Raw genomic sequence first — 15,495 nt, 5'->3', positions numbered from 1 at the left:
TGGTATGCTTCGTTCAGTTACACGTGTGCTGTAGAAATTCGTTAACGAATTATTAGTTAACGAATTGAAGATCCTTATGGAAGCAGTTCGTTAACCAAATTTAAGCTAACGGCGTTCGTTAAGCGAGGTCACATATAGAGTAAATAAATAAATAAATAAATATATACAGTCCTTACCCTCACTTTCTGCGGTTAATGCAACCCACATGCACGGAAAGTGAAACGCGTAAAGTGAATAACATATAGGATTAATTGAAATAGAGTCAGGCGACCCCAAACTCCACTTTTGACCACACACAACTATGTTGTAGTAAAAATATTATCTTAACTTTATGATGGTATGCACACAATTAATAATTAAGAAATATCAATAATAATAGGTTTTTAACACTTACATTAGTAGAAAAGAATGGCTGGGCACACGGGGATGGGCGGTTGGTTCAGGCAGAAGCAGATTATTATTGGCCTCACCTGTATCACTCGTATCAATTGTATCACTATCACCACAGGGGCTTGCAGGGGCCTCTTTGTCAACTCCCAAAGTTCATATAAGTCCATATCCTCACTATAATTATCACTATCACTGACTTGGGCGGCTGTAGTGGGTGGCGGGTGAACTGGTAATGTTTTGATGTCTGGCGACCTTATGCGCACCATGTTAACGCCGCTTACCAACATAGCGGATGGCGGGGGTTTGGATCCAAAAATGGCCTGGCTCGCCAGCCGCTCTCCAGCAGTCGATTACTTAGCAGAATGCAAGCATGTTAGGTTCGGCAGAGCACCGCTTAAGCGGAATGTGGGACTGTGTATATATATATATATATATATATATATATATATATATATATATATATATATATGTATGTATGTATATGTATGTGTATGTATATGTATGTATGTATGTATGTATGTATGTATGTATGTATGTATGTATGTATGTGTATGTATGTATGTATGTGTATTGTATATATATATATATATATATATATATATATATATATATATATATATATATATATATATATATATATAAAGCAGTCATCTTTTTAATTTACACTACAAAATTCCCTTTTTGTAAAATAAAGTAAACTTTGGCACACATTATAGATTCTACCTTATACAAAATCTATATCTGTAATCATACCTGTGAAAAGATGGTTTTGTTTCTTGCCAAGAGACTCCAAAGCATGTTCTGCTACTCGATGTAAGTTATTATCTACAAACTCCAACACACACACAGGCTGCTCCTCTTCCTCCTGTAGCACAATCAGTTCTCTAGACAGCAACCATGACACAACCCTGGGTTCGGCATCGAGCTCCTTTGTTGATATGTATTTAAACTTTGTCCCTTCTATTTTATACAAAAATACAGCAGGGATTCTGAAAGAAACGATGAACTTTAAATGTCTTTAAGATAGAGTAAAATAATCAAATACAAATGTAGTAACATAACAATCTACAGCACAACCTCTAACATACAAATACAAATTACAAAGTAAAATGTAACACCTCGCCTCATATAATAGGGTCTGGTCATGGTAGGTTACATGCATCAAGTCTTTTTTTCTAATCTATCACTGGACCAGAGGTGTCATAGGAAGCCACTGCATCAAGACATCCTAAATCTGGTAAGCAAATGCATCATTATAACTCATGCTTTAATAACTGATGTAAAACAAATACAACCAACAGAAACAAAGGCAATTTTACGAGGCATGTCTTAAACCTTTGAAAATTATTCACAAGTGAGCACATGATGTCAACAGCTTTGGAGACAACAGTTACCTGAGAAATTGAGCTTCATTAGTTGTAAAACTATGTCAAGTTTAAGTCAAAAGTTTTCAATGCTTCTGATATCAAATCTCTTCACCCATTGTTGCTCTTTATCACATAAGCAGCATGGTTTTAACCACATAATGTCAACACATCTTGAAAGGTTAACACAGGTTAGCTCCTTGTTGCCAAACTACAGTACACTGTCAAACTACAGAACACTGTAATATGTGAGAGGCTACCTTTCTGGAAGACTGCAATGAGTGATACCTAAATGTTGGGATGAAAAAAAGAAAAAAAGAAAAAAAAAGTAATTGGACATTAGATAAATAGTCATAGATCTGACACTTGAAGAAAGACATTATATGAGCAAAGGTATATGTTAGAGAGAAGAGAATTCTATAGCTTGGCTCTAGAAGGATGGACCCCTCAGTATATTTTTGGGCAGTGCTGTAATGCTAACTTTTTATCTTGTCCACTTGCTGCTTTCAGCACCAATCGGTGGGAGGAAGAGGAGGCTGAGTATGGTTAGTACCTTAAAAAAATATATCAAAGTAGAAATTATATAGCTTAAATCCTGCACAAGTCTAAAACTGTGCCTTTCCTTGTAAAATTCACATATTCTATTATGTCTATACAGTATTTACAAAATCCTCAAAACCGTTTCGGTCTTGGTCCCAAGTGCCTAAGATTTGAGGATCTATTCTTGTATAATTACCATAATCATCTTTAGTTTCACTTTTGCTAATATATGTAAAACCTATACAGGTTGACAATCCCTTATCCAAAATCCTTGGGGCCAGATGCATTACAGTTTTGGGAATTTTTCGGTTTTCAGAATGGTTAGTTTTTTTTTTTTTTTTTTTTTTACAGGGATCAGCCCACCCGAGCACAGGTCACTGACCCACATTGGGGCCTGGGGGCTAAAATATAATAATAATAATAATAATAATAATAATAATAATAATTCATAGGTCTAGGTCGTGTTTCTCACTTTTGATCTTTTATCATTCTTGTACTGTATTTCTTTATTATTATTATTATTATTTTATTATTACAGTATTATTGTTATTATCATTATTGTTATCATTCTTATTTTATTTTTGTGTATTTTTTATTAAAATTTTTATTTACTATGAATAATTATTATTACTACTGTATTATCATTATTATTATTATTATAATTATTATTACTATTACATTTTCACCCCCCAGGCCCCAATGTGGGTCAGTGACCTGTGGGCTGTTACAAAAAAAAAAAAAAAAAATGCTCCACAAAAAAACTTTCGGTTTTCAGAGCTTTTCGGTTTTTGGAATTTCGGATAAAGGGTTGTCAACCTGTATTAAGAGTTACAGCATTTTTAAACAACTTCACAAGTAGTTGTTATACATGGTAACAGTTACCTCAACAGATACACAGTTCACTACAGGTAGAGAATATATTTTATTCTCCCTGTTCCTGTGAGAGCTTGAAGTTATTGTTACAACACTGTATTAAAAGTGGTGCCCCCCCCCAATGAAGGGGTTAATGGAGACTCTACTAACCCCTTGTGTATGGGCTCTCTGAGCTGAATAAAATTGTCTGGCATTAACCATGGGTATCCCCATAGTGAAAAGGTTAAAGGCATGGTCATCAGCCAATCAGTAAACATAACCTTGAAAAACAGCAACATCAGTACAGTACAATATTTTTAAGCAAATCTCTCTGATCTATAAAAAGAAATCTCAATGAAGTCATTTATTTTGATAAAGTAAAAAATATCATGCCCAAAAGATATCTTTCTCATGTTGTATGCTCATATGATTTCTTTTTTAATATTGACTCCTGTAATTTCAAATAACAATACATGGTCAGTATCTATCTGTGAGTACAACCTTGAACTAGAATGACTTACCTTCAGAGAGAGGTCAGTAAACCAACCCCGATGTGTTCTCAAGTTAACATTTTCACAAATTTTCCCTATAATAGCATTAGTACTGTATTATCACGTAATGTCTTACTTTTCTGCTCTTCTGACTCGGCAAAAGAATCAGATACTGTACAGTATACCCATGTCAAGTTTCCCTTCTTTTTTCTAGTTAGTAATACTCTATGTATGTGGTTAGATTTTCTGGGTGAGTGGCTTTCAATAAATATAAATAAAAGATTAAATTAATGACAACATGGGTACTGTTTTACAATGTTCTATTTTTTTTTCCAAGCCCTTTATCAAGAACAAATACAGACTCCACCTTCATTCTGAAATTCACTCCTCTTATTGTTGTAACAGATGTGTTCTGCTACAACCCAATACAGTATATCAATCTGGTTAATCTGTCTAGTTTACCCCAGTCCTCTTCATATGTTTGCCATATCACATGCAGATATAAACTACAGCTGACCTGTCTACTAAAGCAGCTATAAGATGTTCATCACTGGAATCTGAGTATAAAGTAAAGCTTTTGACAGCTGGGTAGTCAGGTAGAAATCTTCTAGCCTCTTCAGATTCTTCAATTTTCTGCTGTATATACTTTTCATAGTGATGTAGTAGGGGTGCAGTGTGTTCTCTGGTATCCATGCAGGCCACACACTCTCCTTTCACATAATTCCAAAGTCTCAAGGTTCCATCCTGGTAAAAAGGAAAGTTGTGCAATTAATAATACAGTATACTGTAATGATAATAATAGCCAAGTTAGGATAAGGACTCATCTAGTGTAACCTTAAAGTCTGTGGGTTGTAGCCCAGGCTAATCCATGATAATGATGGCTGTCATTAATAAAAAAATTACAGTAACAGAACTCTCCAGTCACAACAACACAAGCCCTCAGAAATGGGTCTAAGAGGTGAAGTAACCATTCAAATCTGAAAGATAAAAAAGCCCGAGTGTTACAGCAGATTTCCCTCCCGTATATATTATCAGCTATCTTTCATTTTCTTGTAAACAGCCCTCAGACCTCCTGAACACAATAAACCTAAATCGGGATCATTGATTTTTAAGATTAATCCTTAATTTATATATAGCCTAAACTATATCAAAGGATTCACATATCTAAAGTCAACTAGATACAGCTACTCCCCGACTTATGACCTACTCAACTTACGACCACCCGAACATACGACCGCCTCAGTCGTACCAAAATTTTGTTAAATTACATATTTTCGAGTTCCAACGTCAGTGATTGCACTGTGTACTGACAAAATTTTCGTTTGTAATTCACTTTAAAATGGCTGGCAAGCTTAAAAGTGAGAGTTTTGTGGTGCTGAGAAGAAAAAGAGACACCCATTTTAGATTTTCTATGTATTATTTAAGCATTTTCGACTTACGACCTGGATTTGGGTCCTTAACCTCGTCGTAAGTCGGGTAGCAGCTGTACTGTATAATGGAGGAGATGGAAAAATTAAACTGTATATAACAAATGAGGCTAAATAAAGAGATTCAGTAAGGAATATAAAACTAACCTACAAAACCTCAGTGCCACACAAAGTTTCTGTACTATCTCCTCTTCTGACAGCACCCATAAAGGTTACTGATGAATACTAAGCACTCCTGTACATAGCACATGTACTGTACAGGTATACCCCGATAACCGACGCACATGTGGATTGTGAAAAGTCAACGGATAGTGAATCAATGATTTTTAAAGCAATTAATGCCATAAGAATATAACAAATTTGGGAGGTTAGGGGCCAGCCACAGAGCCATCCCAAGGGTATGGCAACCGGTGCGACCGCCCCGGGCCCAGCGGCCCTTACCCCACCCAACACCAGAATTAGTGACAGCGTTAAGCTGACCTCACCTTACCACCCAGATTCAGGAGACCACCTGAAGGATTAGTGACCAGCATAGTTAAGCAATGCATCTGCTGACATGAGGTCAAAGGTAAGATTAAACCACCCCATCTTACCACCCAGACTGAGAACAATGTCATTCTTTACTGTGCTCTCTGCCGAAGAGGAGTGAGGACGTTGACAGCGGTCACCTGTCAGTGTTGTCCAAACTCTGAATCTCCAGTTGTCCGTGATTTGTGTTTTGTGAAATTGTTGATCTACATTATTCTACTAGCGTACACAGCCCTCGTATTTTATTATACCTCCAGCAGGGATAGAGACAGATACAGAAAATACATCTCGGGTGTAGAGAAAAGGAAGAGAGAAGAAATCGAAATGTTAATGAAAGGTTCCGTAGAAAAATGTTTTCAAAAACACCAGAAACTAGTGCAAAAAAGGACCTGAGCGACTGTGATGGTGATAGTGTGGGTCATACTCAAGCTGAGGAAGAGGAGACAACAACAATATATGAGGCGCAGAGCGCCTCATATGTTGTTGTTGTTTCTCTCTTATTACTTCTCTCCCTCTACACCTGTTTTCTCCTCTGCTCGGCTGATCATACGAGAATACTGTTTAATAATAATAAAAACGAACTTGCGACTGTGGCAATGGCCAGTCCCACACATCAAGTGTCATCTCATATCTATAAGGCCTCATTAGGCTTATATCAAACCTGATTAGACCACACTACCCCCATTAAAGATAATATATACTCTATTCAAAATGCTAGCCATCATTTATGGGTTAAACAGAAGAGGAAATATCACTGGAGCATTTAGGCCTGATTGCATAACACACCTAACATGGAAAGTCGGAGAAAAGATAAAATAGAAAAGAAAAGAGAAGAGAAAGATAAGAGAAGAAAAAGGAGAAAATAGAAGAGAAAGAAGATGAGATAAGAGAAGAAAAAGGAGAATTGAGAAAATAGAAGAGAAAGAAAATAAGAGAAGATAAGAGATTAGATGAGAAGAGAAAGAGAAAAGATGAGAAGAGAGAGAATAAGAGATATGAACAATAAATACAGTGTAGTCTTGATAATTCAAGAAATTCAAATTTGTGTACTCATGGTAAGAATTCACACCACATCAATGCCCGCCAAACTCAAAAAAGCTATGTCGCTCCTCTTTCAACCGTCAGATCAACAGGGTAGTCAAAGAAACTTGCGAAGTATTTCCCCAATATGTAATTGTCAGCTATGCAAATCATCAGCTAAAGGGATGTCAGTTTACGGAGTATACCTGTACAATGTTCAAGGACATTCCTCATGCCAAACCCCTCAATTGTTCCCCTAAAACAGAACTCACATCTCAGTTTTACACAATCTCATGACATAGGACACATTAATATCTTGGTATTAATGCACCAAGGGTTTAAACCCATATACTCAATAGGAAAATACCAATTTCATCCATGAGTATTCAGCTACCAATACTGAATGCTAATGTATAATTTTAACTAAAGTACACCATAACACAAGTACTTACTCCAGAGCAAGAAACAATAAATTGTTTATTTTTTGGTAGAAGATCTACTTGTGTCACAAATTCTTCATGTCCAAGACAAAATGCTTGAATATTGTAAGAATTTGGAAAGTGTGATATTCTAATTTTCTCATCTCGGTCACAGGTGATGATGTATTTGCTGTCCTCAGTAATTGCCTAAGGGAAAAATAATTTTAATGAGACATATTACAAACATTTTGCTTTAGTAACTTCAGTTAATACATGTTCGAAACAACTTATAGTTTAACAATGAACACTGGATTGTCTGGAATATGAAATGAAAAACAATATTTCTGATCTTCCATACAACAGTAAACAGTATCCATCATCTAAAGCTAGTTTTGCAAAAGATAATAAACAGAGCAAACAGTTCTAGTTCTCTGACAACAAATTTAAAATTTTCCCCCTCATCCCATAGGAAAAAAAAAAAAATTCTAATATTGTACATGGGTCCACCACCAATTTTCCGGCACCCTTGGTTCCAAAGCCTTGCCGGATTATCTGTTTTGCCAGACCAACCGAGGTCACATAATAATAATTCAACAATACGCCTCTGACCCACTAATTATACACCTCCTGTGTCCCTAAAGCACCATGGACTGCTAGAAACTTAAACAAATATTGAATGTAAATTAAATGTGAAAAAGCCATCAGTTTGAGCAACTTATAACTGTGCACTGTACTCAAATATACTACACTAAAGGATTACAATTTTTATCTCTTGTACAAACTATGTGATAGTTATACTCAAATTAATCACTATCTTACAAGAATTCCAGCAATACAAGTTATATTCTGCTATGTCTAGTCAGCGATATTTTATAAGATAAAAACTTTAAGCCTAAAACTATCTTCACCTTGGCTGGGAGGGAGGGGGAAGGGGGAGGTGAGGTGTTGACAGCTGTCGGAGAGGGGAGATAACAGTGCGCAGTTATCAAATAGAGGGAGTTTAAGTTTTGCACTTATAAAATGTCACTGAATTGACTTAGCAGAGTATAATTTACATTGTTGTAATTCTTGTAGGATAGTGATTAATTTAAGTACAGTACAAACATCACATAGTTTGCACTTGACATAAATTTTTTAGTAATTAACTTAGTACATTTGAGTACAGGTTTGCCCTTAGGACAATTGTTTCTTTTACTTTTTTCAAAATATGTATTTTTTCACAATATGTATTTAGGATGGTGTGTGCATGTAAATGATTAAAAATATAGGAAGAAAGCTACGTATACCTACCCGAAAATACGAGTTGAAAAACTTGCTCTAAAATGTACTACACTATAGGACTAAAATTTTTATCTCTTGTGAAAACTATATGATGTTTATACTTAAATTATTTGCTATCTTGCAAGGATTCCAGCAATGCAAGTTGTGTGTTGATGACCTGTGCCCAAGTGAGCTATTCCCCGTATAAAAAAAAAAAAAAAAAAAAAAACAATCTTTGACATTTTACACGATAAACACTTTAAGCCTAAAAATAGCTTCAATCTGGCTGGGAGGGAGCGAGGGAAGTTAAGTGCCCTCTCGCAATTTTGTCCAGACTAAAGGAGGTGCCGGACCATCAGTTCCCAGAAAATCGGTGGTGTACCTGTATTAACCTATGACAGTAATTTTTCACAAGCATAATATTTCACCTGCTAAGCATAATGATGTTAGAATCAAATATAAAATGAACTGCACCAGGAATTAACCAAATATGACTTGTACTCTCTCCCAAAAAAGTAACCCCCCCCCCAGGCCTGGTGTATTTGGAAATAAACACCATAACACGTGCAAAGCGGTCACAGTTCGGTTGGCATTTCTGATTGTGAGTTGCACCATTTGCTCTTTATTCTTGCAACTGATAACCAGCATGATATCTGCAGTATACCACCTCTTCTCTACATAATGCAATGAAATAGGATGTATTGTGATACCATATGCCAAACCAATAACGTCATGAGTAACCCCGCTGATTTATGCACCTTAGATACTATTTCAGTCCCAGGAGATGGGCTGCCAAATAGGAATATAACGTTACTATGTTTCATGAACCGAGGTTACAACGGAATTGCTTTGAATTAAATATGAAACACTATGATCCGATATTACATTCATTTGCAAATATAGTACAGTAATTACAGGTGCCACATTCAATTAAATTATGATTTTCTGCATTTTGATATTATTTCTACCTCAACTGATGAGGTAAAAATTATGAATATAACATATCATCTCATGATTTGTACTGGCAACGAAACATTATTTGATGCACAATATGAGAAGATGTAGTCAAGTCCTCCCATGGGATTGACATTAACAGGCAACACAAGGGGGTGGATAAACTATACTCTATCAATAGGTAGTAGTAACTCTAATAATAAAATTTAAAAGTTAAAAAAGATCCCTATAGATACTGTTTTCATTTCCTAGAATGTTTTGCCATTATCACAATATGACTATTATAATTATTATACATATTAAAATTACAATGAGGTAAACATAATGCTATACTGTATACAGTACGGTATATATATATATATATATATATATATATATATATATATATATATATATATATATATATATATATATATATATATATATATATATATATATATATATATATATATATATATATATATAACAATCATTGATTTATAGCTACCAGTATACAGTACAGGTTGACAATCCCTTATCCGAAATCCTTGGGGCCAGAGGTATTTCAGATTTAGGAATTTTTCGGTTTGCAGAATGGTTAGGTGTTTTTTTTTTCTTTTTTTTTTTTAAGCCCACCCGGGCACAAGTCACTGACCCACATTGGGCCTGGGAGGCCAAAATATAATAATAAGTATAATAATAATAGAAATAATAATAATAATAATAATAATAATAATAATAATAATAACAATAATAATAATAATAATTCATACGTCTAGGTCGTGTTTCTCACTTTTTATCTTCTTTCATTCTTGTATTTCTTTATTATTATTATTATTATTATTATTATTATTATTATTATTATTATTATTATTTTAGTAATACAGTATTATTGTTATTATCATTATTATTAATTTTATTATTATATTTTATTATTATTATTATTATTATTATTATTGTTATCATTTATTTTATTTTGGTGTACAGTATTTTTTATTAAAATTTTTATTTACTATGAATAATTATTATTATTACATTTTCGTCCCCCCAGGTCCCGATGTGGGTCAGTGATCTAAGCCTGGGTGGGCTAATCCCTGTTTTATAAAAAAAAAAAAAAATAAAAATTGCTCTACAAAAAACTTTCAGTTTTCAGAGCTTTTCGGTTTTCGGAATTTCGGATAAAGGGTTGTCAACCTGTACTGTTATTCGGAAAGTGACATTTCTCCATGTCTGTCAGTTCAAGCTGTGTTTTCCAATGAGTCACGGGTACTAGTGTTAGTCATGGATTTCCAGCAGAAAACACCCACTATTTGACTACAGGTGATATATTTTCGCTACATTAATATCATTATATTATTCTACTAAGGATTTAGCACGGTGATTCACCATAATTACAACAAATGCCAGAAATAATAACTGGCAACCTCACAGATACCAAGAAGGCAGGCATACCAACATAATGCAAGAATCACAAAAAGTGATCGGAAATATTTGTCCATTGTGACACATTGTAGTATCGATACTTTTTGGGGAGAATGTACATAAAAAGCACAACAATTAATTATTAAAGCCAATGATGATGACACCAATGATAATAATGATTATGATGTTTGGTTTATAGCATCAAGTCTTCTTCATTATGCACAGGTGAGTTAAAATATGCTAAAAACATATAAACCATTCAAGACACTAGTTCTTTCATATGAATTACTCTGGTATAGATAAGTTTTCATTCCTGAAGTTATTTCAATTAAATCTTTTAATCTGGGTTCTTTACTCCTACTACTGTACTACACTGCAAACTGATTCTTTAAATTCTCTTGCTTTTATACCTCTTAGAATTAATTACATACTGTAATATAAAAGACCATCACAGAATGAAACTGATACAAGAAATCAGTGAAAATTATTCATTATAAAAACTAGTGTTGTGTAATTAACCCTCTCATGGTCATTTGACACAGATTGTGTCGATAAGCGCCCCCATGCTGGCACAACCCCTCCTGCTCAGCCGCATCTCACACTGAGAGCACCCCTCCCATAAGTAAAAATGCTGGAACAATGGACCAGCCTTATCAACCACCTAAGTTCCTCCCACTTGCCTCGTGAGCTGGTAGATGCATCTCTAAGGGACTAAGGGGTGCAATTTGAGTCTGGGTTGCTCTGTCTGATGTTTATTAAAATGGAAAAGCCATTCCAGTTACTGATGCAACCTGTATCGAAAGACCGCGAAGGGTTGAGATTTCCGACCATGGCCAGGAGTACCAGAAGGTTAAAGATCAGATGCAGTGATAAATAATATAACTAACAACAAGTGTCCAGATACATTTACTACACTCCTTCGTATGTCTGAAATATGTTCTGTCAATAAATATTTTCTTTAAAATTTATAACCTAATGATTCATATTATGGACTGAACATTACATACCAAGTCTAAGAGCATTGACAGGTGACCCAGTAAGGGTTTTTCTTCCATCTTTGTGTTTCCTTCTTCATCATTCTTCTGCTCAGATAAACTGGCTTGGTCATAGTCTGGTTTACATCCCTTTAATGGCAAATGATACACATCACCAGATTTATCTGAAGGTATATTCAAGCAAAATATTAATATCATAAATAAGTGTTTTATCTAAACATCTAAAGTTTCCAAAAAAAGAATTTATTCTTAGAACTCACAATACAGTACAGTAGAGTGGTCCCTCGGTTAACGAACAAAATTCGTTCCACAGAGTCATTCGTTAACCGAAAATTTTGTTAACCGAATCCATTGTTTCATTGGGATATTGGGTAATTGGTTCCAGTTCACAGAAAAGTACATACAAAGTAAAAAAAAAATGCAGTAAAGTATACTTACTTTGAGGTGTGTATGTAGAAGATTCCTGGTTGATGATGATGATGGGAATTAGAAGTGGGGGTGGAGAAGGGAGAAGGAAGTGGGGATGGAGGAGAAATCACCTTTCAGGGGACCCATGCTTGATGCAGTCATTTCACCAATAAATTTTTAAGTTCACTAGGTGTAACTCAAGATTATTTTATTTAAATCAACATTGCACTGCACTATATATTATCAATATGTTAACTAAATTTCAGAATGACCAATAATTTCAATGTAAAAATGCACAAATATTCAAGACACCAACAAAATCGATGTTCACTCCACTGTCAACAAAGCCAAACTGACGCCTGGTGGCTGAGTCAAGCGGCTGATGGGCACACAAAAAACTAGTTCCCTGTACTGCATATATTATCAATATGTCAACTAAATTTTAAAATGACTAATAATTTTAATATAAAAAATGCAAAAATATTAAAGAGCACAACTTTCTTGATATTTACTCCACTGGAAACGAATGTAAACATAGAACAGATTACTGAATTGGCAGACTAGCTCATCAGCTGATGCTCACAACAAAACGTGTTGTTCGTAAGGATTTCGTTAATCGAAGTTTTGTTCGTTAACGAATTGAAGATCCTTATGGGAGGTAATTTGTTAACCGAAATTTCGTAAATCGAACCGTTCGTTAACCGAGGGACCACTGTATATGCACATATACCTGATAAATACAACAACTCCCTATAAAGTAACTGTCTATAGTTACTGCTCAATACTGTATAGTATGATGGGAAAAAGAACAAATCTAATCATTATTCCCAAGACAAAAGAGTCACTCGTATTCATATTAGCCCTCTCGCGCACGATGACGTGATCCGCGTCATATTCATGACAAGACCAAATTCAAGGCGATGCAAATTGGGTCACCAAACTTTAAAAAATTCGCCCAAAATTAAGTTTTCAACAGAATTGCGTCAAATTTTGATGTGTCTTACTAGCAAGTAAGTTCTATCAAATAAACTAATTGGCAACTCTCGAGGCCCATAGGAAGGGAAGACCGGAAGAATAAATGCACAGTATTATCTTAGCAGTCAGGCCGCGAGTGTGAGCCGTGTCCATTTAAATTTCCATAACTCCGTGCAGGCTGCCTCACCTCCTGGATTACAGTGCTTACCCTACTACCTGAAATAATTCCTTTTTAGTGTTAGAGAAGTGAAGTGATGGTTGTGTAATGTAATATTTTTTTCATATTTACAGGGAAAGTGTTTTAGTTTTCAAAAACCGTTACTGTATCAGGCTATACAACCTCATTATAGTGACAATGTCTCTGAAAGAGAATGATCTTCAAGACTTACATGAATTTTATCAGTACCATTCTCTTTGTTATAGTGTTGGCTCCAAGACGCAATATAATTTATATTGATATAAAACATAGGCACAAAAATTATCAAAAAAAAGATAAAAAGAAAAGATTTTCCCATTTCATATTTTTTTTTGCTATTTTCTCAAAACTGTTGATCATATCAAAAATCTGATTACTGCATTGGAAAGCTCATAAAATTCCACTTCTATCACTGTATAGTACTTAAAAAAGTTGGCTCATTCAGACAATTTGGAGCCAGGAGGTTGTGAACGTATTGGTGTGTATTTTTTCTCTCATGTTTATTAGAATTGACGAAAAATAGCTATACAGTATACAGTACTTGTATTATTCTCCTTTTTTCTTGCTTATGTTGCAGAGCAATCATTTATGAAGCAAAGATATATGGTTTATGTCAATAAAAACAAATTTTGGGGAGAAATTGGTAAAGAAAAAAATATATGTCTTTGTGCACTGTCTTTCCTGTCCTGGTTGCCTCAGAGATGTGATCTTGGAACCGGAAAACTTAAAAAATATCTCGTGTGCGAGAGGGTTAATTGTTTTTAATGTAAGATACTCAAAGGGAATACGGTAATAGTTATACAGTACAGTAATGTACATTATAATACTGTAGTTATTAAACATACGATATAATGTTATACAGGTTGTACCTCTCTAGTCCGGCATTCTGTGGTCCGGAAACTCCCGTGGTCCGGAACGATTTTAGTTTGTCCAACAGGTAGATAGGCAGCTTTTTTATCTGAATTATTATTATTATTACAGGAGTATTAAATTTTTGCCCCTCAGGCCCCAATGTGGGTCAGTGACCTATGCCCGGGTGGGCTAATCCCCTTAAAAAAAAAACAAAACAAAGCCGGGGAAATTAAGGTTTGTTTACATCCGGCAGTTCGGCTGCTCTCTCTCTCTCTCTGCTTGTCTATACAGAGTACAACATTTAACCCTTCAATATATATGAGCAGTAAATAAGTGTTGCTTTCATATTCTTATGTAGAGTAATGACGATATGTTTTCACATGTGCGCATTTACATACGCGCAGTCTCACTTTTTTTTTTATCATTAATGGTTAGCTATTTATATTGTTCCATTTATTAACATTAAATAACATTACAGGTACTTCAAACAACCATATTAATTTTTTTACATTAATTTTACTGCAGCTAAAATCAGGGTCTTATTTTCTTCAGTTTTATATGTAGAACCAATCAGTCACTGGTTTTGTAAGCTTTAACATAAACAATGCCGGCAGCCGTCTCGTCTCCTCTAATATTCCACGTATTATTAATAAATTGTATTGTTAATTTTGCACACACAAACATTAATTCAATAAAAACAAATTCAGAAACATTAATTAAAATATATATGAACAGTAAATAAGTGTTGCTTTCATATTCTTATGTAAAGTAATGACGATATGTTTTCACGTGTGTGCATGCGCACTTACATACGCGATCTCTTTTTTTCTTTGCCATTATCGTTAGCTACTTCTATTGTTCCATTTATTTCCATTTATTAACAATAAATAACATTACTTAAAACAACCATATTAATTTTACTACAGCTACAGCCAAGGTCTTATTTTCTTCAGTTTTATATGTAGAACCAGTCAGTCACTGGTTTTGTAATCAACAAAAACAATGCTGTGTCATTTCCTCGTGTGTTTTAATATTCTACGTATTATTAATGAATTGTATTGCTCATTTTGCACACATAAACATTAATTCAATAAAAAAGACATTCAGTAATAAACAATAATGAATCTTTTGTACATAAGAGAAATGACGCTGTTTACACGATTATGCACGTCGTCTGTACGTTGGCGGGCCGTTCAAACCCGTCGAAATTCAAGTTTCCGCCGTCAAAATTTTTATTTATTTATTTTTTTGTGTTCCAATAAAATACGTTAAGAATTAAAAACTCGCGAAATTTGAGAAGCTACTATACAACATTTAACCCTTCAATATGTCTTCAAAGAGACCATGATGCAGAGAAAGTGGTGCTAGTACTTCCAAGCATAAGCACAAGTCACTATCTATCCAGGAAAAGGGTGAATTTCCA

At 34.5% G+C, this 15,495-nt stretch overlaps 1 protein-coding gene across 2 annotated transcripts in view; it reads right to left on the bottom strand.

The window, feature by feature from the left end:
- Window positions 1–15,495, bottom strand: part of LOC121872617 (tRNA (guanine-N(7)-)-methyltransferase non-catalytic subunit WDR4-like) — a 50,206-nt gene that overhangs the window by 16,011 nt on the left and 18,700 nt on the right. For both annotated transcript variants that reach the window (XM_042375513.1, XM_042375512.1), the window contains 4 exons: window positions 11,654–11,805; window positions 7,065–7,238; window positions 4,155–4,381; window positions 1,144–1,379 (listed from right to left, as the gene is read on the bottom strand). In XM_042375513.1, the coding sequence (XP_042231447.1) occupies window positions 1,144–1,379; window positions 4,155–4,381; window positions 7,065–7,238; window positions 11,654–11,805 (789 nt within the window). The remainder of the gene's footprint in view (window positions 1–1,143; window positions 1,380–4,154; window positions 4,382–7,064; window positions 7,239–11,653; window positions 11,806–15,495) is intronic.

This window comes from Homarus americanus, unplaced genomic scaffold (assembly GCF_018991925.1).
Source record: "Homarus americanus isolate GMGI-L3 unplaced genomic scaffold, GMGI_Hamer_2.0 scaffold39155, whole genome shotgun sequence".
NCBI classification, from domain to species: Eukaryota; Metazoa; Arthropoda; class Malacostraca; order Decapoda; family Nephropidae; genus Homarus; species Homarus americanus.
The sequence above is the reverse complement of the archived record's forward strand: the minus strand, read 5'-3'. Positions and strand labels throughout refer to the sequence as shown.